The sequence below is a fragment of the Anser brachyrhynchus genome (genome assembly GCF_964034855.1).
Source record: "Anser brachyrhynchus genome assembly, chromosome: 5".
NCBI lineage: Eukaryota > Metazoa > Chordata > Aves > Anseriformes > Anatidae > Anser > Anser brachyrhynchus.
In genome coordinates this window covers 40,791,274-40,819,042 of record NC_137699.1, presented here as the reverse complement: position 1 = coordinate 40,819,042, position 27,769 = coordinate 40,791,274, and the positions used below count along the sequence as shown (strand labels likewise).

Genomic DNA, 27,769 nt, shown 5'->3' with positions numbered 1-27,769 from the left:
GAAAAAACGTCAATTGATTTAAAAAAAAAAAAAGAAAGAAAGATATCAAAGACGAGAAGCTATAATGATATTGGAAAAAAAAATATTTTGCCTTAGTTTTAAGCAAAACCTTCAAAAGATCGTCACATGCTGCTTATAGAACAATAAAAAAGTTTTAAACTGGAAGAATTTTCACTTTATACCAAGGTATGCAAGTTTTCTTTAGTTGAAAGTTTACTTTGCTAATGGAGGATTTTAAAATAAAGTTGACTAATTCTGAATTCCAAGATCTAAATTTTACCACAAAAGATTTTTTGTGTGTATGTGTGTGTGTGTGATAAACTATCACAGAATGCAGATTAATCACAGCAATTACGGATGAACAATATATAATCCATCAGTGAGCTGAAAGCTTGTCTTCACAGTGTTATAAATAGAGAAAGAATAATTAATGGACTGGACAGAGCTTGGACCAGTCTGCATTTCAGAGCTGATCTGTCTTTGAGAGGGGGCAGACCAGCTGACCCCCAAAGTTCCTATCTCACCTAAATTACTGATTCTAACTCTACTACAAATGCTATTTGGTATGAAAAAAAAAAATAGAGAACTGTAAATTTGATACAATCTATTAACTTATATCTCTGAAGTCCTGTACAAAACTTTAACCAATATCCCTTCTTGCATTTGGACATTAAGCTAAAATGTAGGAAAATTTGCTGTCATTTAATAATAAATTTTAAAAGTATTGCACTTCTAAAATGTGCAGCCCATCATCAGGTACTGTTGGATCAGCTGTATTGTGGTCAGTAAAAAGAGCTGTGTGATGCACTGAAGAGCACCATAAATCTCTTTTGGAAAAGTGGTAACAGTTTTATATAAAAGCGTATTTTCCATCCAACAAATGTAAACCTTTACTGCAAGAAAGGAGGAGATCAATTCTGATGTACCGCTGGCACAGGCATCTGTGGCGCACGATAACCTATTGCTTGCTCTCACTGCTTGGGTAACGCCAGTCTGCCACAGCTCTGGCCTCATATTTTTGGAGCCCTTTCTTGAATGCAACATTTTTAATGTACGTTATTTCCCATTCTGTTCTAGAACTTTTATTCTCAAACTTGAAGGAAAAAAATATAGTGTTTGATTTTCCATTCACCAAGTTAGATATGTAAAGTCACATGCATGTTGTCATATTTTTGGACATGGCTCCATTGCCCTTTTACCAAAGGATCTGGGGTGCATATCTGGAGGTGTTTTCTCTCTGATTTGTATTCAGTCTGTACACGGTTGTCTTGCTGAGTGAGGAACAGGGTTTCTTGTGGGCTCATAGACAGTACAATAAATTCACAAGAGGTATTTAATAAGTGAGATAAGACTGAAGCAGTCTTCTCTGTCTGAGCCTATTTACACTCAGTTATCTAATCGCATTGCTGTTCCATCTTGACTTCCTTGGTTACACTTTGAAACTGTTAGATAAGAGGACTGTCAATATTTGCCTTAGCAGCTTCTCTGGACAGCTTAGTTATTCCTCCAGTTGTAGCTGGGACCCAGTCAATTTCTCATGTTTTCTATTGAGATTTCCATCCCATATCTATTGGTCACCTTCAGCTGGCTTCGAGTTGGAGGCTGAGCTCCATCTTCTGGGCCTGGATCAAGCACAAGTTTCCTTCCGTTCTTGAGTGTCCAGGGCATATTTGTATTTCTCCCTCATTTGTTGCAGGATGGATGTTGGCAGTGGTCTGACAGACCTGGCAGAGATGTTTGTGCTGTTTCCATTCAGAGTTCCATTTGGGTTTTGCTTAGCTTCTGCTCGGCATCTCTAGGTTTTTCTGAAACTCTTTTTCCCAGATCAAAACATCTTATGTAGAACATCAGATGTGTGAGGTATTTTTCTAACATATGTCCCGCGCCAAGCAGGACCTAAATGGCAGCATGCTCTGAATGTATGCAATTTGTGCTTTGTTTTCCTACGTGTTCTTGCCAGAACCCTGGTGGTATCAAACCTGCTAGTGGGGAAAACATTTTCTGTCAGGAATCTCCCCCAAAGTTTCTCCTCTCGTGTATAATTTAAATATTCTTTTTTCATATCTACAGACAAACTAGGTAAATAAATGGAGCTTTTTTCCTACATTTTGTAGCCAGTAAATACACCCACTCGGTTCCTGCCTACAACAATAAAGTCCTCAAACTTGATAGGCAGTCTCTTCTTCCCTATTTACTAAGCATGATCCATGGAAAGATAAAAATGAACGTTTCATGTCTCTTGTGTGCATAGAACTTTCTGGAAGTTTGTCTCACTCTGCTCCTTGATCGGATTAGCCCCATGTTTCAGCTAAGAGTCTATCTTATTTCATGCCAATAGTTTGCAAACTTCCAGCACGAGAAAGGGTGCTTGTCAGTTTGGTGTTTGGGATTTTTTCTGTTGTTATTTTCCTTTACAATTAACTCACATGTTTCTGTTAGGGATGATGTTGCCTGTGCAAGCCCTGTTTCTCTTATTAGCCAAGTGCTACCTATAATGAGAATCTCATTGTACTTTTTAAAATTATTTTTAACTTTTTTTTTTTTTTTATCATTTCTTTCATCCCAGTGGATTTTGTCACTGTCTAGGTTAAAATCAGCACAAACTCAGGGTACATTTAAGTCAACCATGTCACCCTTTTCTGTTGCAAGGTTCCCCATTGACCTATAAAGGAAAGAGGTGGTGCTATTTATCTGTGCTTGTTCTTATTGTGTTAGAAAACTCTTTGAAATGACGCTTAGCCCTTTTAGGGAACCTATCCAAGGGGCTTAGGTGACAAACCTAATTGGTTTAGTTTTCTGTTAGTTTGTTTGCCTGAACTGGGGGAGCTGGCAGGGATAACCAGGCAGTGGAGGAAGAGGAGTTAGTGGTTTTGGTATCAGCTGGCTCATTCAGTTGCTTACTTGTTTTATCAGGCTGCAGTGAGTGCCAAGAATGCTTCAGCTTCTGAATGTCACCCAAAGCTTAACAGATATCAGCAATTTAACTTGCTCTATTGTGGTAGCTAATGAAGCTGTTTGTCACCTTCCATATATACACTCATGGGACCTGCTTCTCAGGTAACCTGAACCCTTAACAAATACCATTAAAGGAAAATACGTATTCAAATAATCCATGCCAGGAAAAAAGGACTTTGCTCAGCTTTGTGTGAGGATTAAGAGGGAAAGAAGGTTTCACTCTGCTTTTTAGGAAAGAGCTTAAGAAACTCTTCTTTGTAGTACTGGTGCACTGATGAACGTGTATGAATCCTCAATTGAGTTTAGGGTCTGGGGAATGGATTTTGGCCTTTGTATTGCACTTTGCTCAGTGTATAGCCTGCTTGACTGTATGTGTGGAAAAAAACAGTGAGTTGCAGCTATGGTGATCAAGTTGCTGGTCTTGTTTCCCAGCATGAGCCTGCCACTAGAAAAACCCATCACCAGAGTTTGTGTTAATCTGGAACACTGACAGATAAACCAAGGCATAGAAGCACTATCAAAAATGTCTTGCCTTGTTGGTCAATTGAGGGCAGGGGGTGGTGTTGGAAGTGTGAGGGAATTTACATTTTCACCTCACTAGCTCTATTCCCTTTAGGCTCCGAGGCCACTGATTTTAATGTCTTTCTAGTACATTATCCTGGTTCGTTAAACTTTATTTTTCTGCCTGACAGTACTTTTCTTAATTTGCTCATAAATCTTTAGAAGCCTTTACTTATGTTCTTGTTTGCAGTATTCTGTAATCTTTGTGTGTGATACTTGTACTTCAGCATTTAAGGTGGAGATGGCAGTGTTGTGCTTCTTCCCTGTCTTGCATGGAGACAAAAGCAAATTGCAGACGACTGTGGTTCAGCTTTGTCTCTTCGGACTCTCAGGCTGCTGTGTTGTTTTCTGAGTTCATGTGTGCAAGAAGAAGCCTAACCGTGCAGAGGGCTTTGCTATCTGCAAGTTTTTCTATAGGAAGATAACTATGTCGGTCATATGACAGAAGTATTGAAATTAAGCTACAGCAAGTAAAGATCTGTCTGTACGTGCTGCAGGGAAGTATGGTATCAATTGAAAAGTTCCATTAAAAAAACACTTAATTGAAAAACATTTAAATTGAGAATAATTTTATTTCACGTAAAGTATTGCCTTTGTTAGTTCCAGCTAAAATGGAAGAGCTTGGATTTTGAGCTGTTCATAGTCTGGAAGTTACAAACTTACATAGTATTTACGACAGTTTTATAAACACTCATGGAAACTATAATATTCTTTTCAGAAAACCATTGTCACTAGGGGGTTAAATGCATCTGGGCACAAACCCATTGGCTTGAATAAGAACCCAATTCTGTGTTTGGAAGACTGATAGTTTAAATGTGTTCTTGGTGGAACCAGAGCAGTGCATCTGAACATCTGGAACTTGGGCCTTGCAGCTGGAAAGCAGCCAGATGCTGACCTTGGTGGTCCTGCACCTGTGGATGCGGTGCCCACCCCAAGTCCCACTGAGGTCTCAGATACCCACACCTTGCACAGTGTCTTCTTGTACACTGAAGTCTGAAGAGCTAAGCACCACTGATTACTTGTGTCTCAGCTTTCTTGTTTTCGTATTAGGAGGTTGACTATATAAGCAAATGTTTTTCAAGTCTCTTACTAACAGATCCTCATAGATGACAGATGTCTCTGTTATTCTACAATGCTTTTTTTTTTTTTTAAAACTTCCAGTTTTCCTCCTTAACTTGTAGTCCTTCCATATTCATTAACTACTTTACAGTTGGATGGTTTCACTGTACCTTTTTTTTTTTTTTCTTCCTAACTCTGAAAGCAAAACTGTGCATCTGTTAATAAGCTGCTACGTCCTAGCGACTCAAACACAGCTATTAGGAGAATTCAGTGGCAACTGTGTAACTTTGAACACCTATTACATCATGAGTAGAAATAAATATTTTTGGAAATATGAAGTCTCATATAATATGAAAATATAATTTACTGTATATCATTAGTGTACACATTTTTAGTTCTTTATTAGTCTTGAAACTCACATAGACAGTGGTAGTTTTAAGAGCATAACCCTTTATAAATATGTGGTAGAGTTTGTATTGCTATTAGAATTTACCTATTTTATCCTACGAGGGAAGCCTGTGACACTTAAGGCATTTGAAAAAGCTTCACATAAAAAATACGTGAGATGGGGTTGGAAGAGGGGCCAAGTATTTATTATACATTTGTGTTCCACACATACTATCTGTTTCTTCAATGGCTGTGATTGTATTTAACACTGGAGATGTGTCTGCAGTTTGTTCCTTAAAAAATTGATATTTAAGAGGCGGCATCATTCATACCTTCTAGTCCTGATTCCCTGCCTGTCCAACTCCTATTTCACTACTTTAATTTCTATTCCTCTGAAGTAGGAATTTCAGGAAACTGGCTCCAGACCATGTGGAACAAGGTGTATCACTATTCTTGAAACATAAATAATACAGAATACTTTATGATAGTACTACTTGTATGTATGAAATCTATTTGTCTTGATTATTTTTAGAGTTATTATAAAGTAGATTATTGTTCTTTGTCTTCAGTGTTTTACCATTTAAGCTTTTTAAATGAATGCTAAAGCTGTTTCATGGGGTACTTACCACCGTTTTGTTCCTAAAATTCAAGCTCTCTATGAATGCATTGACTCTCTTTTTGTTTTCTGTTTCAAGCTCTTGTGTATTAACTGCAAATGTCTGTTCCTTATTTGAAAATTCTGATATACAGGTCTTTTTCTTTGGGTTTCTACAATAGTGAATGATACATACTGATTATAATCACTTAAAAAAAAAAGTATTAATCAACTTGGCCTCTTAAAATATTGATGTAGCTTCTGTAATTACAAGTAACTTCCCACCACAGGTAGCTGTTGGTACCACGCCTCATGTGAAAAGAGGAGATCAAAAATCAGTTGGGAAATCCCTACTCTGTATCTGCCTTTGCTGTAGTTATTTTTTTGCTGCATGTGCAATCGACAAGACTAGCAGCAACCATAACCAGTATAGTGATGTCTAAGTTTTCAGAAGATTAGAAACAGTAGCTCATGGGCATGAGCTGTTCATTTCACTCTGTGCTAATGTATTCTAATGATGATGCTTACAAATGCTAACAATTTTGCTTCTCATCAAAGCATGCAAAAAAAAATGAGGGGAAGTATCATGTTATGAAGACATATGCCAGTATTTTCTGAAGCTTGTATGTGCCTGCGATGGCCTGGTAGGACTGTAGCAGGTCAAAAGCAAGTATCTAAAGATGACTGATTTTTTAATAATTCATACTTGGGCATGACTCGATCTTCTGAAGGAGAGATTGTCAGTGTCCAGAAGTCTGAAGTACTATTTTTAAAACGTGCCTGTAAACTGTGCGGGTTATGTTGATCTTTAATTTTATTTGAACTCAAGTATTACATATTTAAAATTATTTTAAATAATGTCCTATGATTTGTCCCTTTGCTAAGCCTGCTCCCATTCTGAGTCCTTATCCCTTCCGGTGAAGGTGTTGCTCACATCTTCCTCTTTGTTAGTAACATGTTGTCTCAACACACTCTGTCCATTTTGATTTACTAGTTAAATTAGCAGCTCATTCACTGGTTACAATGATGTATTGTGGCCTGGGCATTCAGTATTTGGATTACGATGTTGCCTTTTGAATAGAGGGGTTGAAAGTTTTAATGTTGGAGACAGAACAATTGCCATCTTGCAGCTGATGTGGATTTTCCCATATAGCAATATACCATTCTTTCCATAGGCAAATATACTCATACAGATTTCGCTCTTGTGCATTTCTGTTGTGAGCACAAATGCAGTGTTTCCATGTAATATAAGTATTGAATATTAGCAGATCAAGGGAAGGTGAGGATTAGTTAATAAAATGTGGATATGCATAACCTTGATTGCTTAAAATGCTTTTATTTTAAATGCTGTGCCTGTTTAGATCACTAATGTATTTTAATTGTTTCCATCTTTCAAAATATATCTAGCAAGTTCAGTTTTTAGTTGTTGTTACACAAATAAACTGGTATTAAATGCATTGCTTTCTTTCTTTCAAACACACTTTCAAATTAGTCCTTAATGTGGTTTGAAGATTTTGCCAACATATTCTTCCAGATCCTTCCCTTGTATGAGGGTGGTTGATTACATCTATCTTTTGGTTTACAAATGCCAATATATTCCAAAGAATGCAAACCCTGGGACCATTTGTCATCACACTTTGATTGTAGTTCACTTCATTATTGTATGTAGGAGGAAAAGCAAACAATTAGATGCCTGAAAAGGGGAGAGGGGTGGAATTGGAGTGTCAGGGCATGCTAAACATTCTTATTGCATTGCATACTTTAACCTCCTATTGTTTTCCCATTGCTTTTAACACTTACATGCCTGGATGTGACAAATACACATATACTGGAGGGAGGGGATAAAATAAATAATAAATAACAACAACTAAACAAACAAAAAACCCAACCAACCAAAAAACAAACCAAAAAAAATCACAACCCACCACAAAACCAGAACCCTTTGTCTAAATGTCAACGTTCCCAAAACAGTTGAAGGGCTACAGTCCTTTAGGACTTAAATTTTGTGGACTATGTGCCTCACTTTTGGTTTCTGAAAAATTCTTTCAGTTTCCTTTTTATTTAGAGCTCTGTTTTCAAAATCTGATGTGCTTGGCATAAACACTCAGTTTGTAGACTTACTCGTGTCCAAGTTGTATTGTGATCAACAGCGTAGGCATCCTTCTCTGCAGGGCTCCATTCAGCGGCTGTTTAGAGAAGCTTCATCAGATCAGCCTTTGTATAAACCATCGTGGGGGAGAAAGACAGTTCCCACCAGTTTTGTCCTACATCTGCTGCAGCATTAGATTGCCTGACAGTGATGCAAGAGACTTGTGTTCAGCTCCTCCTCTGTAAAAACTAAAGCTGGTGTTACGTGCTGCTCTGGGGGGAGCAGGGTGCCCACTTTGAGCTGCTGTGGCGAACAGCTCATGCTCTCAGCCCTCTGCATTGAACACCTTTCCACAAAACATTTAAGGGCTGGGAGAGGTGGTGTGCATGCCTGTGGAGCCTACTAGCAAGGAAGGAGGTTTCAATTTAAATGTTAAATTCAGAGCTGAGACTGTAATCCCAACTTCCTGCCTCCCACCAGAGTGCCTCTTCCACTAGGCCAGAGTGAATAGCCTTTGATCCAGTGGATCTTTAATTTCACAAAATGTACTGGTCTGAACAGGAGGGAATGAATAAATTTACTTTCTACAGTTATTCTGTTGTAACTTGGCATTTAGGGCAGTTTCCTGGGAGCTGATAAAGGCAGGTTTAGATCCCTTTTGTTAGAGACAGACAAGGAAACAGTTTCCCATGCCTTGATGCTATTACTCAGTTACCGTTAATTTGTTTACTTGTTTGGTTGCAGGTAAAATCACCATCATTGCTTTTTCAAAAGGAGTCACAAATGGTAATACATCTAATTCCAGGATGAGGCTGCAGGTTGAAAATACCGGGTAGAAAGAGGCATTTTACATCTGCAGAGAATTTGAGTGTCTGATAGTGACAAGGGAGCGCTCTCCCTCTGCTTGGCATTTCCCAGTGCTGCTCCTCAGGTGAATGCTTGGGGTTTTGGCTCTTCCTAGGGACCTCAAAGATACTCACCATGGCTGTGAATGTGTCATTTGGGAATCCTGCTTAATACACGGTAGATTACACAAATGAGGTGGAACACTTTATGTAGGTACAAATAGCATTCAGCATTTCGTAGCATATTCTTTGTGGTTTTAGCCTCAAGGCAGAAGTTTCAGACCCAGAGAGTGTCACAGCATGTGTCAGGGGCACAGTGGAAGGGAGGGCAGCTGAGACCAGAATAAATACCCACTCCTGCAAGTGCTGTGCAGAAGAGTAGAACTGAAGACCCACCCGTTATAGAACACTTCTTTTTGTGGGACACTTTTGCAGGCTGATAATGACTACTTCCATTTCAGGGTTAAGGCTTCAAGACTGATGTCATCTGCTTAATATGCTTCAGTTCAAGCAGTGAATGTCCCTTGTTTCAAGATTTTTAAATTATTATTATTATTTTATTTTATTTTATTTTATTTTATTTTTCTGCCAGTGGTCTGTAATTTTGCATTCCAGTGACTTTGGGAATGGTATTTTTTCAATTGGACTGTGTGGTAATAGGGGATATCCTGGTTTCTGAGTGGTTCGTTTTTGGAGTCTAAAAATAGTCCTTCTGCTTGTATGTTAGAATTTAAATGAGAAAGAGATACCTAAGACAATGGAAGATGCATGCACCTTGAGTCTCTCTACTGCTTCATATATCAGTCATTGGTAACTCAAAACATAAATGTCAGTATCTTCTGTTGGCTGACAGGTGGTGCCAAATGCACCCGGATTTCCTAGATATTTGCACGTTTTTAACCAAAACTCTGTGGTTAACCATTTTTTAAGCAACATTCACTACCTGAAGTACTTAAATTACTCCTTAAAGGAACATCAACATACACGCAAAGGTCTGTTAATAACTAGCTCACAGGTTTGAAGTAAAAACTGTACATTTACTCAAGGAGCCAAACCTAACTTTTGCTATGGATGCATCAATCTGGGGGAGTCCATTTGTGCTAATAGCTCATACAGGAACTGAGATTCTAGGAACAGCATCCACTCAATCACCAGGCAGCTTGGTTTGATGCAGCACTTACGTGAACTCAGTAGGAAGACTCCCATTCACGGCCACATTCGTTAGGGAGCCCTTTAGTGCACAAGCAGGCATTTCCCTCATTCAGAGAACATCTGTCAGCTGCGGTGGAATTGTAAACAGGCTTTGGCCCAAGCCCATCTTCCCTGCTCCTGTTGAGCGACAGGTTTTGTTTTTTAAAATGCAAACAAAAATGCTTATAGTCCAGAAGCTGGCTTAGGGCCTGCCTCCCCACCCATGGCTTTAAAAAAAAAAAAAAAAAAAAAAAACCTCTTTCAAGCTATGTAGGCCCAACTAGGGAGGTGAACTGGCTTGAGAATCATGACTTTCTTAGCCTGGAAAGCATTTGCATAAGCTGTCAGTTTTCTGCGCCTGACCCCAGCTTTTGGCAACTGCAGTTCCTGACCAAAGAGCAGGAATGTTTTGGCAGCTCTTTGGATTTTCCTGATGCTTCTGTTAACTACAGTGCTTCCATCTGTTGTCTTCAGAGGCTCATGCGACCAGGAAGGCACAGATTTTCAGTTCTGGATCACGTCATTAGGTTTAAGAGGGACAGAAAAAGTTGTAGGGTGTTTTTCCTTAATTTCTGTTGTGAAAAATGTCTTTGAGGTCTGGCTTAATACAGATCTTAATGCAATAGGAAAATAACCTCAATTATCCATGTTATGATCCCTTTTTGATTACCTTTTTTTGAGGAAGATGCATATTAAAAGAACACAGTAAACTTGTGCACAAATGAAGCAAACAAGCTGTCTTTCTCTAACAGACCTTTAGACTTAAATAAGTTGTTATTTGTTTGCCTTCCAGCATTTATAAGGATCTTTTACAGAGTTAAAGCTTCAAAGGTGTCTTCTCCGTTTTCCTCACCAGGGCTGTTCTAGAGTGCTTTTCTTCCCCCTACCACCCCTGCAATTTCTGTTGCTCAGATAATCCTCATCATGATTGGCCATTGCTTGTACTTAGTTATAATGGATTGTGGAGTAAAATCAGCACATAATACAGGAAGAAGAGTTGAAAAAAGAAACACCTGTTTGAAAGAATGGCTATCAAGCAGTGAGATCTACAGGCTGTGAAATAAGGAGGTGGTAAATGTCTCATCAGCTGGGTCCTGGAACAGCTCATTAACAAATATGCTAGAAAGAATGATCCTGTTTGGCCAGGAAAATGGTCCGTAAGGTCATTTCTAGCTCTTGTTTCTATGACTGAACAACCCCACAGAGTGAATTCCCAGCACCAGCTGGGAAAAAAGCGCCAGCTAAGTGGGAATAGTGAATTGTAAGAAGTCTATTTACTGAATATTGAAAAGGCTTAGCACATGGTCATGAGAAGACAGCAAATTGTTATTTTTTTTTTAAACTGTAGTATGATTTCTCACTTTGGTGCCATTGTGAGAAAGACGAGAGAGAAAGTGAACTCAGTAGCGCCACATAGCTTTTGTAAGGCAGAAAACATACCTTGTTTCTGTTTCGCTCTTTCTGGGAAGCCCCTGTGTTATATGCCTCCTCTGTGTCTTTAACAGTTAAAACCAAAAAAAATCTTTAAAAAACAGTTTATGGTAACAATATCAGAGAGTAGTTAGGAAGTCAAGGATCCAGTTCATCTAGTCTTCATCTTTTGTGAATAGATGTTCCTTTCATGTGAAATACTCAATTGTAGATTTTAGGAACAACAGGATAAGCTGTGTGCAATTTTATACATCTGGGCCATGTTTTTAATACACAGAATGCTAAGCCCCTGCCTGCATAATGTGAAAATAAAATGCATGGTATGGTTCATAGAAATCAGACTTACTGCTAGCAGACTTCCAAAGCATGCAAGATGTTCTGCTGGAGCACACACTGGGGGTCTGATCTGTGAGGGAGTAGTTAACTCTGGCATATTTAGTTGGCCTGTCTTTTCTACATTTGCAATATCTAATCTTTGTACAAAGCCGATGAAAATAAGAGAAATGAAAGTAACCTGAAAACTTAATACATATGCTGTGTTGTTTATGTTCACTTGTCTTTTTCAATGTTTGTCTTCCAAAATCATTTTATTTATGGGTAGGAAAATCAAAGGATATTATATCTTATCCTCATGTCTAATGCTAATTAGTCAAATATTTTCCTCCCAAGAATATAAATAATCTCTTCTATAGGTTTTTAATTATTTTAATAAAATTATTCAGAATTTTGTTTCAGATTAGTAGAGGGCAAGACAGAAAATCTTAGTGTTCTATAATATATGTGTTTTTCAGTTGTCTAAAATTAAAATAAATTCTGCTCTGAGAGCGTAGAGATGAGAGGAGATGGACAGATTCTGGTTTCTGCACAAAAGCAACCTATTGAAGCCAGTTGGATTATTTGCATTGATACCTTCATCTGGACTGATCCCAGAGCATTACAGATGGTGTTCAGAGAAACATGGAAGATGCCTTCTTTGCATAAGAACTACAAGACCTGGGCATTTTATTGAACAAGGTTAATTTTGAGGAACGTAAATGAGAATCAGTTGCTATTTTTAGCATCTAATAATTTACTTCATTCATGGTGACTTTTATTTTAGTTATTTCATGTTCAGCAGTGTTTATCATAAAGCTAGTTTATATTTTTCCCATGAAGTCTCTTCACTTCTCAGAGAAAATATCTTTGAAAACATATGTTGTTACATAAGAGCCTGTTTGTGGGAACTTCAGGGAACTTGTGCAGACTTGCTTAATCATCCTCTGGAGAGCAGCAACACTTATTTCCTGTCTGCTTCTATTACTTGATGCTGTGCCTTAAAAAGGCACTGCAACCAGGAAGAAAACAATCTTTGAACCAACAGAAAACACTTGAAAATGTAAGGAAAAATGGAAGTAACAGCCATGTCAGAGCAACTCAGTGTAAATAAGAAACAAATTCTGGAACATTGCACGTTTGATCTTTGTAACATAAAGGTAAGAACTACCGTGTGCAAGTTTCTCTGCGCTTCAGCAGAGCTCAATGAAAATCCAGTGCCAGTTTTGAAGTAATTTCCAGGTATATGATCTAACATTTATTTTATTTGGCTCCACGGCAGCCATGTACACATACCTTTAGCTTCTTTTAAAATAAGGACAATTTTGTAGCTGTTGAGACAGCAAAAAACCTGTGAAGATGAAATCAGTGTTTTCATATACTTTAGATGCATTCACATACATTAAATGGATTGCCATCCGTTAAATAGGTGAACTGGATTATGCACCTTGGCATTTAGGTAGCATACTATACCCCTTATGTTCTTTTCAGTAATCAATATATTCTGCTGGTGACCCCCTTTGGGACGGTCCTGTATAAAATAACCCACAACTTAGAGAATACTTTTTCATAGCACAGGGCAAGTTACTTAATCTTTAAGTGACATTTTCTTTGCCGCATTTGTTTCATACCTCCAGTTTCTGCTCTAATACCTGGGAAGGGTTAAGTGCTGCTCTGTCCCTTTGTGACTCCAATTTCATTCCCATGTTTCTAGAGCATAATTATTCATGTTTTTCATTTTTCTTTGTTTTTCTTCATTTCTTTGGAAGTAAAAACAGAAAGGTGAAGAAGGTACAATCCTAAGGTTTCTATTTCACTGTATTTTGGTGTCATAACTTACAGGTCAGAGTTTTTAAGAATGTACTCTTTCCCAGGTCAATATATTTGGTGAGATACAGGTAACTCTGGTGCTGGGTAGCTGTTGAAGAGTCTTTTCTGAGGAACAGTTTAGAACGATTCCGCTTTTGCCTGGCTCTGTCTTCTTAAAACACTTCTTGTTCCTCTAGGCCAAAGCTCTCTAATATTCTGCTCCTAGTGATGTTGCTGAAGCTTTACTCCATCCTCCTTCTCAGCTTGTCAGAGCTTAACCTTGTCTTCTTGAAATCTTACATCCCCCTGGCTTCTGTGGGGTCACCCATCAGATTTTTAGATTTTTTTTTTTTGTGTGTGTGTTCTAAAAAAGTAACCAAAGGCAGTTGTAGTTTCTTCCTTCATTTAAACCCTCTGAAATTCTCATGAGACTCTCTTCTTCTACTTTTTTTTTTTTATCCTGTTTGTTTCTTACTTCTGCACCTAGCTTTTGAGCAGTCTTATCTACAAATGTGAGTTCAAGTGCTGTTTCCATGCTGTTGCTTTTATTATTTTTTACTTCAGGCCTCAAGTGTTTCTGTCCAGCTTAAAATCTTGATTTACTACTCTGATGTATGAATTCATGTTCATGACATCTGGAATAGGTTTGAAGCCTTCTGACTGTAAATCCCTCTTCATTCTCTCTTAATATACATGAACTACATGAGTCTGTCAGGCCCGTAGCTGTGGTGTCATTTCAGACAGGACAGGAAGGCGCCTTTACCTTGGTGCTCATTTTCAAATCTCACCAATCTGTTGCCATAAGGTTTCTTGGATTGGGCTTTCTGGACAGCACCGAAGTGTAAAACGTTTTTTGAGGTGGCTGTCATATTTTATCTTCATTGATGCAAGATTCTTTTCTTTGGAAGCGAGAATACAATCTTGCTGTTTGTGTCAATTCACAAAGTGTATCTCTGGTGGCAAGATGAAGTGTATCACCACGAAGGTGTTTGGGGACCTCATGTCTGAAATTGTTTTCGTTCTCATCATGTGCCTTCAGGCGTAGCAAGTTCCATATCCAAGCAGAAAAAGCAATTGTACATGAAGCCTGTAATGAGGGCCAAATCAGGACATCAAAGGAAGACGCTTCTTCCTCCTCTCACCCAAAGATGAAACAAAATTAAATTCCAGCTACACTTTTTTATGCACACAGGTCACAGTGCTGCTACTGATTGGTTGCATTACTTTCCTCAGAAGAAGGAAACAATGGGGAAGAATATAAAAAAAAAAAAGAAAAAGAGCTATGACGTACTACAAGTGATTCATGCAAGACAAAATTAGAGACAGAAAGAAATAGAAAAGCAGAGAAATGAGAGGAAATCAAATGAGATATGACAGGAAAGTCTGCCCCTTTTAATTCACAAAGTTTCAGTTTCATATTTTGCTGTTTTAAGGAAACCAAGGCAATAAATAAGATATTTTTTTTAAATTATTTTTATTTTTTTTTAGTTCCAAATGAAAAACCCATCCCAGTTAGGAAATAGCTCCTCACCACGGATTACTTCAGATATTGTTGGAGCTCCCAGTCCCTATTTGCCAGCATGCATGTTTTAAGAAAGCAGCATAGGATGTTCCGTAATTTTGCAGTTCTTTTCTGGAAAAGGCTTATGCTAGCTTACGCAGAACATCTCAAATACCTATGAGGCAGGAAGGTCAAGGACAGTGTTTATTTTTTTCCTTTCACCAGATAGTGAACTATTTAACTGAAGTGAAGAAAAATCTTTTAGCTTAGGTATGGAGTGGGGGACAAATTTAGATCCTTCTGCATTTTGGAGAACGGGAGGAAGAAAGTGTTTCATTATTGTTTTGGCTTTTGAAGTAGCACAGTGCCAGCCACGCTAAGGAAGAACTCCTCTTGGTGAATCTCCCTGTCCTCGTGGGCTGAAAGAGCTATCCTTTTACTTGTGGCACCTTGGGAGAAGTGTGAGCGGAGCACAGGAGTGGCAGCACAGCGCTGCTCCTTCCGTGGCCCTGTCAGAGTGCTGCCTCCCCTCCAGCTCCATCTGACCTGGGAAGCGACTCTGCGAGCCAGCGCTGTCCGAGCTGCTGCCCCTTAGCTGGAAGATGCCAAACTTGTAATTCCGAAATGAAACCTGAGATTTGAGCTGTACCTAAGCGATAATTTTAATAGCTCCCCTTTTAGGTGTGGGACACTAATTGGTTGGTATTGATAGTGTGGTAACCGAACATGCATCGTTGAAGTCTATTGTTGCATCGCTTTGTTTAAATCTGCAGTACATTGCCAGCAGCAGTATGCTGACGGAAAACTGTCACAACAGCGATCACTGCAATCTGGGAGTTAAGTTTGACTGAAACATATGTCTTCAATTTTAATAGCTCAGCTTCCCAGATGCCCTAGAGGAGAATATTGCCTGAGAAGGAGCTTTTCATGTAAGAATAATTTGTGTTAAGTAGCTCAGTGATCTGTTTGTTAGGTTAGAGCTGACAGTTTGTTTATATTTCTAAAGGGGTATGATGAATGGGAGAGAAGTTGATGCTAATTAGCCTAAATTGTTCCTAAGAATGCAGAGCACTTTGCCAGTTTCATTGTTTCTGTTTCTTTGCACATTTTCAATAATTGAATGGAGCTCAGACCATTCATCATAATTTTAGGTAAGATGGAAATAAATGAATATAGCACGGGCCAGCCTGTACGATGGAAGATGTCACTTTAGAGGTCAATTAGGTAAGACATCAAACTAGGACTAACGCTGCATTTTCTAATCCGATTGTATAAATATAGTAAATGTGAATGTTTTCATCTAAGGAATTAATTCTCTCTGTCATGATACTAGTATTAAGGTTTTCTTCTTGAAAACCTGCTTTGGCTTATTAGCATAATGTTTTTTGTCTTAGACTTTAACTGTTACCTCGAGGTACGGACCTCTGACACTCTTTATGAGAAAATGTGCTGCCTTTCAGTATACTGTGTATCGGATACAATAAATCTAAAAAATCTGCTCTTGGGAGAACAAAAGTGTTGGTCAGGTGTGATTGCAGGCGGTGTTAGCAGAAGGGGCTGAAATGAATCAGATATATGGCAAATGCAACAGTGGAGAACCTTTTAATATTATTCGCTTGACTTTACATAACATGTTGTGTTTCCCTTTGTTTTAGGTTTGGGGAACATAACTGCTCAAATTCAAAACATCCTGTCCATATGCAGAAGGATAATTTTATAAGAATGTATATTTTGTATTTTATTCCTTGATAAATTGAGCTTAGATTTGGGGGGGCGGGGACCTGGAATGTTAACTTTTTAGGCCTTATACAAGACCATTCTTTTTTAATTTATGCACATATAATACCACAGGAAGAGATGGTATAAATTTGTGGACTGTGGAGAATGAGTGAACATTTTTGAATCAGGATCTTTAAAAGGGGTGAAATTTGAGTATGATTAAGTTAGGAAAAAGGCTCGCTTACGGCGGAAGTCAGAGACTCTGTATACATTATAGGCATGTCATGGCTTTTAAAAAGTTATGTTAGACTTCTATACAAATTGTGAAGGAATTTGTATAACCCCAAACAAAATTCTGTGTGGTTCTGAACTCTTGCAAAGTACAAAATAAAATGAAATGAAATAAAAAGGAGTGAAGTAATAATAGTAGTTAGTATTCCGGTCAGGAGTGAGTGTTGCTGTAGGGCAGGCTGGTAGTTTACACTGCACGGGTGTTTTGTTGGTCACTAATTTTCTTGGAAGGAAATGATCCCATGGCTTATGCTATCCGCGTTTGTGCATATTTGCCCTATAATTGGCATTTACTAAGGGGACTTTTGGTTTGATGGATGACTGTCAGGGTATAGCCTGCTAGCTTTGATGCGGATTGCTTTTGCATGAGGTTTTTTTACATTAACTCATTAGAAACTCTGCTCTGCTTCAACATGCTCTTTATTTACCTTCTGAAAATGTGAGACTTTTCAGCCAAGTTCCAAGGGACTTAGTGCGGTTTTATTTGCATATCAGTGTTTTAATTTGGACAGATGAAAGTTATGTTATTTGGACATAGCAGAAAAATAGTAGATTATCAGCCTGTGAATCTTAAAACTTACAAGAGGTTCATTTAATCAGTTTAATTAGCTATCTTTGAAATGCTAAGCCACTAGTGAAGTATCTTTAGTGTATAACATTAACTTCTGTGTTCCTAAATTTTTTGTTGTTGTTTTTTGTTTTGTTTTGTTTTTTAAAGGGGGAAAAAAAGCAAGCAAAATCCAGCCCCATAAAAGCAGCAGGTATAGTAATATTTTCACAGCAGGTCGATATTCAATGAATGCTCAACAAATCCAGGATTGGTGTCTGAGACGTATTAGTGCTTTCTTCAAGGTTGGATTGATTTGGTCTTTTCCTGTAATGTATCTGGGACATAGGACTGTTAATTAGATTAATTAACTATAACATGATTTATAAGGCACTTATAATACAACTATGGTTACCAGTGTATTTAATCCCATTGCCACATTTTGATTTGACATTTAGAAAAGCATACAGAAGAAATGGAAGTTGTGCTTGCTGATGCTGTCACTTTGTGAAGGTTCCTCTAATAAAACATTTTTTCTACAAATAGCTGTGCTAAGGAGAACCATATCTTGCTACACTGACCAATGCCTCTCTTAACATGAAGAAAGAATTGGAACATGCAGAAGGTTAAATTCTTCCTTTGGGTTCACACAGCTAGAAGGGCATTTCATAGAGAACTTTCTGCTTTTCAGTTTCCCATTGTTTACTGCCTTGATTTTTTTAATAGGACGCTGCATATCAAGTTTGCTACCCTTAAAAAAAAAATCAACAGAAATGGCAGACATTTATTTGTAAACTCCTGATTTTTTTGTTTGTTTGGTTTGGTATGGTTTGGTTTGGTTTTAGTTGATGGGTGGATACAGTGTAATATATTATTTCTTACAAGGCATTGTAAATGTAAATGTAGAGTAAGAAACACCACAGAAATTCCAGGTTGTTTGGGTCTGCAGAGTAAGTTGACAGAGTAACGCAACGTGTCCTTTTTTTTTCTGAAATGCCAGAAGTTTGTGAAGGATCTGAAATTTATTTGGGTTGATCCCAAAATGAAATGATTAATTTATTCCCAGTCCTGTAAATTACTTGTGCATGTTTTCAACTTGCTTGAACAGATTCTCTGGACCAACTGACATACTCAAGTCTAATCATTTTTTCAAGGGTTTGCAAGCTCTTTTGCTTGTCCATTCTGGTTGCTGTAATTAGCTGTTGCTGTCTGAAGTCTGCTTGAATGTGACTTTTTTGTTAATTACAAGTAGTCTTGACTCTGTCACGAGGAACTAATTTCTGTTTCTAGTAGGAAGACTTTTATGAGTATATAAAGAACATATTAACAACGTATAATCCTATTCTTATGAATTTGTGGATTAAAAGACCTATTAACCTCACTGAACTGGAAAAAAGTTCACTGACAGTGTTTGAAACGTTCAGCTCCCTTTTATTTATTTTTCATGGCTTGGTATGGTACCCACAAGACATCAATGCCAGAAGAAAATGAAACTAAGTGACCAAATATTTTGTTTGTTTAATTTTAAAAATTAACTCCATCTTTTACCCTTGCCTAGGGGTAGCAGGGAGTGGGGAGCAATAGATTTGGCAGAAGAGTATTTATCCATGATTTAAGCTTTTCATTTCCATCTTGAGAGAGACTTCAAATACAAACTTGTGTTTGAATGAATAATGTTGTTGTGGTTGTGATGCCAGTAAAAGACAAGCAAGGTTTATACAGTCATCAGACTCAGGCAAGGGAAAACAAATGATCAGTTGCTTATTCAATGCTTGTTTTGAGTAAAAATCCAACATTTGCTTTTTACAAGTAAATAAATGCAATAACACAAAAGGAAAAGTTTTTGCTATTTAAGGAGTTTTATTTTCTCCACAAGAGGACTATCAGGTGGTTCTTTACTGAACTTGACCAGCCCCCCAAGTAGCTGGTGAGGAAGGTATCCCCTTCCTTATACATAATGAATAAACAAATGAGGAGGAAGACACAATTTATTTACATTCATTTCTGTGACTTATTTGACTAAGGAGATTTGTCTAATAATAAATGCAGAAGACTGCAAGTCAGACTTCCTAGGTTTGTTTGCTTTCTGGGTTCTTCAGCTGCTGCTGTGCTCTGTGGCTGTTTCAGCATTGGTACTGCCACTCAGAATGGGACAATGGTCAAGGGCGGGAGAGGAAACAAAAAAAAGACTTCTTTGGATGGGCCATAAGGTATAAAAACTGGTCTATTTCTATCCTAAAACATTTCTCAAGGTCCATCTAAAGGATCAGGGAGTTTTTAAAGGGTATGTCCTGTAAGTTGTCTGGTAGACATGTTTCTTGTGGTTGATCAGACCATCCTTTAATGAACTGGAAGTAATTTTTCAAAGCTAAGAAACTCTACTGTACATCCCACTCTCTACCTACCACCCCTCCTCTTCTGGTTTTGTCTCCACATGTTCTGTCGGATGCTAGATTGTTTTCAGCTCCCTCCTCCCTCACCGTTTCTTCTGTTCTCCACATGGACCAATGTAGTGAGTGGTTCATACAGGCAAGTGAGGGAAAGTGGAGGTGGGCTCTTTGCAGGGGTCAGCTGAGTATGGGGTTGAGAAATCTTTAGTGGCAGCTGTAGCTTGAGTGCCCCAGAGCAATGCATGGCACCAGGAGGCCTCTTTCTAAATTGAAACATTAGCAGTTTTGAGCTGTCTCCATCAGCCTTGCTGAAGCTTAGAACTTGATCATTTATGTTCCTGAAAACCCAAGCTATCTCCATTCCTTCAGCCTTTTACATTATGTTCCTACCTGCTCAGGTCCACACCTGTGACTTATTTGAAGAACAAGAAGGCTGATTAATTACATCACAGAGGGGTCACTTTTTAAAAGTCACTGCTGTCCTGGCTAGTTAGTATTGAGTCACATACAGAGTCAGACCTAAAACTGTAGGATCAGGGCTGTCTCAAGCAACACCTGTGGTATAGAAAAGGCAAAATGTGCTAAATACAAATCTCAGTGTCAATGATCTATTTTCCCTGCTTTAAGTTTCCCCTGAATCTTTTGACTCCCTGCAAAAGGTATCAAAGGGCATGATCTCACATATATGAGGACCACAAATCCCATTGAGCACCACAGGGTTGAAATAAACTGGGATCTTCATCAAACACAAAGCCTTGTAAATACTGAGGTAGAGAGAAGATGACTTGTGCTATCAATTTCCTTGATAGGGATACATTGCCAGGCTTAGCAACATCAACTGCTCACTCAAGAGATTTCTTTTGCCCCCTCTGGCTTGAACAAGCACCTCATCCATAGCTGCAGGATTCGCAGCTCTCTCATTCTTCAAATATCTGACAGTATTTGCTCTATAACTGACCAACAAAGAAGGGCCCATATCCACAAAGTAAGCTGGTGCTATGCTCTGGCAGCAGGATCCACATTTTTGAATCAGGTACTTTTATTCCCAGTAAACAGAATAGGGAACACTCTAGTGGAAAATGCAGAGGATGAGATTTATATCTTTTGCTACTATTGAGGAATGAGGCACCCCCTAATTCTGTGGAACAGCTTCAAACAGCTCGTCTATGGCCAGAGAGAATAAATACTGAAGAGTATGTTTATTTCTGCCTCATAACTGAGGCACACTGGTGTTGGCAAGAGCCATGGATTCCAGTTCCTGTTTTAATGGGTGTTTGTTATAACATGTATGAAAAATGCTGAAACTACTGGATCTGGAAATGAATTCCACACCTTTCTGCTTTTGGAGAAGTGCCTCAAGCATTAGCAGTCTTGAGGATCTACTTTCTCTTTGCTCTAACAGTCTTTGCCTAAAAGGTTTTAAGCTGAAGGGTTGTGGATGTAGAACTGAAGTTCATAGATAGATGGGTGGTAGGGGATGCTGGAGCATCACATTTAGAGGATGCAGCATAGAAACAGACTTTGTCTGTCCACAAAGCCTGCAACATATTAAAGCGTAGATTCTAATGTGTCTTGTCAGATGTTTCAGGCAGAAAGTATGAAGCATTTCTGAGAATCTAAATTTTGACTTCTCTTGCCTGTATCTTCCTTAATTGGGGCCAGAGACTCCTCTAAAAGTCACTGAAGTGAACAGTATTTGAGTATCCGAAAGGGAGCAGGCCTCCTAAGTGCTTCCTGGGGATGTGAATGTAAATTGCTGTGTGAGTCTAGCTCTCAAACCATTGTGCCAGTGATCCCATGGCAGGGGCTTTCCTTTGAAAATCTCTGGTGTTCGGGTAACCTGCTGCCATTGCAACCTGGTAAACCGGAAACCAGAAATAGGTACGGGTATACCCATTGCGTACATTGCACATGTATACCCACCGTGTGCATGTATACCTAATGTGTACCCATTGATACACGTATATGTAAAAATTCAGCTTAGAAGTTTGCACAGATATTGCTAAATCTACTACTACATGGCAAGAGTTAAGGAAATGCTTTTAAAAATAATTTTTAAAATGCTAAAAGTTCATTTAGAAGAAGTCCAAATGTTTCACAAGTTTGGTTGAGGAATCCAGTGTGCCTGTCAAGCTTTGAAAATTGATTGAACAGGAAAATTTGGGGTGCAGGTCTTAATTTGGTACAAAATCACCCAGTATATGAGAGCTCAGCCTGAGCTGGCCAGACCAGATCCACCTCCTCGCTGCTGTAACAAACACATTGCGAAGTCTACATCCGAGCATGTGCTATGCTGCCAGTCACAACCTCCGTCACCCAGTGGCTATTCCAGACACAGGGATGAAAAACACTGGCAGAAAGTTAGGAGGAAAGTTACAGTTAAACTGAGAATTTTCTTGTTGTGGTGGAATTAGAAAGAAGAAAAGAAGCATCATTGCTACGCAGTTGTTTACAGCATGGCAACAAACATCCTTTTGTTTTTTCAGGGACTATACAGGAAATCTTTCTCTCTTCACTGCCTTTACTTGTCAGGCGCACAGAAGCCGTATTTAAGCTAGTAGACCTGGAAGCATTTCCAACCTCTGGGGTCTGGGCATGTCCGACTCTGACCTCATCTCATATTGCAGCAAAACTCGAGCACAAACTAAGCCTTCTGCCTCACCCTGCAGCCACGTATTCCTACAGTGGCCTGAGACCCAGCTTTCCACCAGTTCCTTTCTCCTTCCTGCTGTCCCCCCAGGTGCTATTGATTGATGGGAGGGAAACCCGAGCATGAGGCCAGATGGGAGCCAGACCACGCAATAGCTGATCAGCCTGATTTGGGTGACTGGGAGACCAAGGTACACTGTAGCATCAAATGCTCCCTACGAGGTGCCTGGTATGTTAGCTGCCGTGCAGGCAGAAAGTGACTCATGAGCAGGAGTAGCTTCCCTGCCTGTAATTTTAGCCAGTAGAGGAAGTTTCTTATGCTCGGAAGTTTCTTGTACACGGCAGTGTATTTATCAAAGAGCATGTGATCATCTACTTGAAGGCTTCGGAAATGGCTTCTCTAAATGGCAAACAGCTTTGATTTTTTTATATGGACGAGAACCAATAAAGATATATGCAAGAGTACATTTTCATACAATTCAGTAAACTGTTAAAGTGATACAGAGGCACTTGTTACATCTTAATGTCCTAGGATGACAGGCTGAGTCCTTTCTTTTAGATTGAGAAAGTTTTAAAGGAGAAGCCCTTTGGTTGTAGAAGGTTGTAGCCATTTCCCCCAAACCAGGACAGTGAAAAGAACAGCATTTGTAAAAAAGAATGCCTTCTCCAGTGGAAATTACTGTAGGTTACACCCAGTTGGGAGACAGTAGTATGAATATGCAGTATGAAATCTGATTAAAAAGAGTTAATGTTACTTACATACATAGGGAAATCATAAAGACAGAAGAATTTTAGTCAACTGAGGAAGGATAATTCCTAGCAGGTCTCTAAAGTGCTTATTTAAAATGTGAATTATGGTAACTAGTATTTACCACTGTTAGAAAGCTGTGGAGATTTTCACATTGCTGTATTCATAAGTGAAAAATGAAAAATTGTTTGGGTTAAAAAATAATGTGAACACTTTCAGATTTGGGACCAGACAAAAGAAAAAAGTTACCCATTTGAAATACAGAGAACTTTATAATGCTGCAAGTAAGTAAAAGCAGATGTTGTGAAGTTTAGAAAATCAAGACATTATTTTCCTGTTTCCACTGAATATTTCTAAACACATTATAAATAAGCTTTGAAGTAATACAAAATACTGTGTTTGTTTTGCTGATAGCATCGTTTTATAAAAAACTTTATCAATGCTTGTTTAAGTTATAGACTAAATGATATCACTGTGGTTAAACTGGCTGTATCTCTTGCAAATACAATGCTAAACTACTTGCAGTGTCTGAGCCCTTCAAAAGCCTATCTGATCTTTTGAGTTTAATTTTAAACAGATTAAATATTGTCTGTTTGCAGAACATAAAAAATAAGCTAAAACCTTTGCAAGTTCCTCAGAATAATATGATTTTCTTTTGTTGCTCTAAAATGTCATTTTAAATCAGTAAATTATTCTAAAACATTTACTTATCTAGGCCAGTAAAATGGTAATTTTCACTGTTTGGCTCATTGTTTCTAGGCATATGCTTTACTTTCAATAAACATTCAGAGACTTTAATATGCAAATAAATTGATCTTAATCTATATTTGTCAGTGATTCTAAAAGGCACCTATTAAAGGTTTTGTGCATTAAATCTTTTATGTGGTACTATTAAAAAGCGACCACTCAGTAACAAATTTGCTGTGTTGCAAGGTCTGTATCTATGAGATGAAGCAAAGTGTTTCCAAGCAGTAGTCATGTATTTGTGTGTGTGTATCCAAACAACATGGGGATTAAAGGCAGAGTGCGATTACAACTTCATTGAATCATCTCCAGTAAGTAGCCAACTTTGGTTTGAAAATCAGTCCTTAATGACAATATTATCATTCCTCAGTTAGTGAGTCCTGAGCAGACTGGCTCTTGAGATGACAAAGGAATAAGCAATCTTGATATTTGTCACACTATATAAATATTCATCGCACAGTATTAATAATCCTTCACACTCTGTGAATTCACTTCTTATAGCACTAGGTCCTGAGGTTGAGAAGGGAAAAGGAGGATGTATTTTCTCAGTCTTTACCATTTCCAGTGTAAGTTTCCTGTTGGGCAGGTACATAAACTGCAGCCAGTTGCTTTTGATTAGCTGATCAGGTGAGAATAGACTTCACCTTCTTTACTGACATGCTTGATTAGACTACTGTCAGAAACTGTGATCTTCCAAGATCTCTTGAAAGATTTTGGGCCTGAGATTTGAATGTACTGACACAAACCAGAATTTTGGTTGGCCTCTGCAAAATTTTCATGCACATAGACCCATTTGCATACCTAAATGTCAGAGAGGGAAGCATCTGTGTATTACAAGAGCATGTATGCAGGTGCAAATACCATATGCAGCACGCAAGCAAATTAATCCCAGGTGATTTTAGACACCTATATTTGTGTTAGTCATTCTGGGCTCTGTCTATATGCCTTAGGTACAAGTAAGTCTCTGTAGGGTATGCTTCATCTGACCTGTGTTAGGCAGCTTTGTTAGGGTGAGTCAAACCGTGCAAAACAGTCCTTATTTCTCAGACTATGCAGGGAGTCTAATCAATTAGCTCACAAATAGACATCTGTGTTGGTTCAGAGGAACTTCCTTACATGTATCCATACTTTGAATAACTGGTTTCCTCTATTTATCTTCTACTTTTCTGGATTCCTATAGTTTTTAAGTAGGGAAACATTACTCTTTTTTAACTTATTCCACCTGTAAATTACTTGAACATAAATTGTCATAGCAGGAGTTTATAGTATAGTAGTACATGCAGATTTGGGACACTGGCCTCAGGATTTGAGACAGCTCACTTCCCTGAAAACAGTTCAGCTATATGTGGACCCTTTTTTGCTGCCAGAACTAATCATGTTTTGATATCTAATCAGCTCTTAATTACCTAGGGTAAGGACTGAAATAACCCCAGTGCGAAGCCACAGGAAATAGGCAAATTAAGCCATAGGAATGTACAATGAGGGTTCAGTGGAGCGATGAAAGAAAATTTTGGTGACAGCAGATGTAAAGGCAGATGACCTAGAGATGAGGTAGAGCTCTGCACTGGTGCAGCTCTGGACCTAAACTGGCTCAGACCTAAATTAGTTTTGGGTTGGTGCAGCCCTGCTTCTATGAAACTGCTCCCAGATCAGAGGCTATTGACTATGCTATGCGTCATGCACCATACTGCGTATATTGCATGAGAGAGAATGAAGTGATGGAACACAGAAAAAGTGAAAAAATATTGTATTACCTTTTCTTTCCATTTGTGTAATTATCCCATGAGTATTCCTATAGCTGACAGTATGTATGAAATCTCTTTTCTTCTGTCAAGACAAATATGACGTCTGCCTACTGCCTTTAACTTCCTTTTATATGTGTTAATCCAATTATGTCCTTTTCTGAAGCAAGATATTCGTCAGCCTGCAAGCAGCAGGACCTTTCAATCAAAACATCACCAGCACTCCACTACTGACCTAGTTGTGTTTCTGTAATTTCTATTTCCATTCACTCCTTGACCCCACGTAGGTCAAACCATGGCAAGTGGTTGCCTGACCTGGTTACTGAAATTGTAAGCTCCTGCTGTCCCTGTTTCCCATGTATCTGTAGGCTATTTCTCACTAGGATCTCTAGATTTTGTTGTTTGTTTAATTTTTACTGTAGTGTATAGGTACTAGCATAATGAAAATAGCAAAAGTACACAGTTGGACTGAGGACTTGAATGAAGCACAACTTATATCACATGTGCCAACTTTCAGTGATCAAAATGTAATTTAATTTGGCCTTCCAAGAAACTAAGTTTTGGTTTTAAAGACATAATGATTAGAAAAGGTCAGGATGAAAGGAAGAGTGTTCAAAATATTTATGAGAACCACGTACTAAGAGGAAAATCTCCTTCATCGCTGTATTGTAAATGATTTTTTTTTTTATGGAAAAGTTGTAAAAGCAATATTGTAGTAATTTTATTGAATAAATTTTATTAGTATTCTTTGTCTCTCTTTGCAGGAATTACTTAATTGTATGATTTGCTCTTGTTTTCAGAAAAGAAACCCAGAATTCACCTAAATGAAAAAAATACATAGTGCACATGTATGGTATTAATAGAGTTTTTCTCACCTTTAATCTTCACAAAGAAATGCGTGGGCAGAGTCATCAATGGTTTTACAGGATGTTTCAGATACATTTATAAACACATATGGTTCTAGTAGTTTTGTTTAATAATAAAATGTTTTGGGGGTTATTTACGAGCATTGTTACTACATTCAGGAGGTAGGTTTATTAAGTTGCAGTGAAAATAATTAGACTAACTGCTGTAATCCATGCTGTTGCAGAAGTACATCACAGTAGCTTCACTGTAGCTTTTTTTTTTGCTTTTTTTTTTCTTGTAGGTTATAGTAGATATCCTCAGCTTTGTCTATATATCCCATATATGTTCATGTTTGCACAGGAGCTGAAATAAGCAATGATGTCACACAATTCATATTGGCCTTCAGAAGTATAATTTGTTTTCAGCATAACCTACATTTCTTCACATTGTACCACATCCTTAAGTAGGCCATGATATAAAACAATGTGATGCATTAGCTTTTTCTGCAACAAGACTTGCTTCTCACCTCTTTCCTTGTAAGCATTTGCCTGGCCTTCTGGACTGTTCTGGCTTTACCCTTCCTTTTATTGTATTAATTTCAGGTCTTTCCTTCAGGAAGGACATCTCTGAAAAGCTTCCCATATAGAAGACTTTGTAAGAACTTTTGAAAAGCAAAGAACTCTGTTCGTAGTATGACTTGAGTCTAGACATCACGATGTGTTTTTCATTACCAAAAATGTGGGCCTCACTAAATGATAGGGTAAATTCATTAAGAATATACAGTAACTATCCAGGCTGTCTTTCTTGGACTGCTAAGAGTGAAAAGATGAATTACTGCTCCTAGCTTAGAGCATCACTGCTTAATATTTTATTTTCCATATCTATTCATGGAATGTTTACCTTCCTTACTCCTGATATATTTTTCTTTTTCAATTTTGAATATTATATTGCTGGGTCCTGTCTTGCCTGGCGATATAATATACAAACTGATTTCAAGTGTCATAGAAAGGATTTTAGTTTGTTGTAATGACAATGGGCTGTTCTTACACACATTTTTCAGGCTGCTATAAGAGTACTTTATAATTTTTGGGAAAACAGGGTGTGGAAAGTTATAAGATGTGCAAGTACTAACAAGCAGCAGGGCAAGCAAAAGAGATGCATGTGTGAGGAGAAAGATGATGATATTCGTGAGTCCCTTCCAACTCAGGCTATTCTATGATTCTAATGACAGAAACAAAAGCAAGATAATTCATTTTGAAGCCTGGGGGGAACCTTTTCTCAAAAGGACAAAGATAATTAAATTCTGATACTGGTCAATGAAGAAAGAGATGGGTGTAATTCAGAGTTGGATTAAGAAA

General features: G+C 38.2%; 1 protein-coding gene across 3 annotated transcripts in view; it reads left to right on the top strand.

Annotated features, from left to right (window-relative positions):
- The window catches only part of SLC25A21 (solute carrier family 25 member 21), a 254,983-nt gene that overhangs the window by 14,869 nt on the left and 212,345 nt on the right, over window positions 1-27,769 (top strand). The window contains exon 1 of one of the 3 annotated variants that reach the window (XM_080592975.1): window positions 12,388-12,585. The exons of 1 other annotated variant lie outside the window; for it this stretch is intronic. Coding sequence is in view for 1 of the 2 variants with exons in the window: in XM_080592972.1 (XP_080449098.1) it covers window positions 15,902-15,959 (58 nt within the window). In the remaining variant the exon portion in view is untranslated. Of the gene's footprint in view, window positions 1-12,387; window positions 12,586-15,445; window positions 15,960-27,769 lie in introns of those variants that run through there. One more of the 3 variants, XM_080592972.1, reaches the window with a different exon arrangement.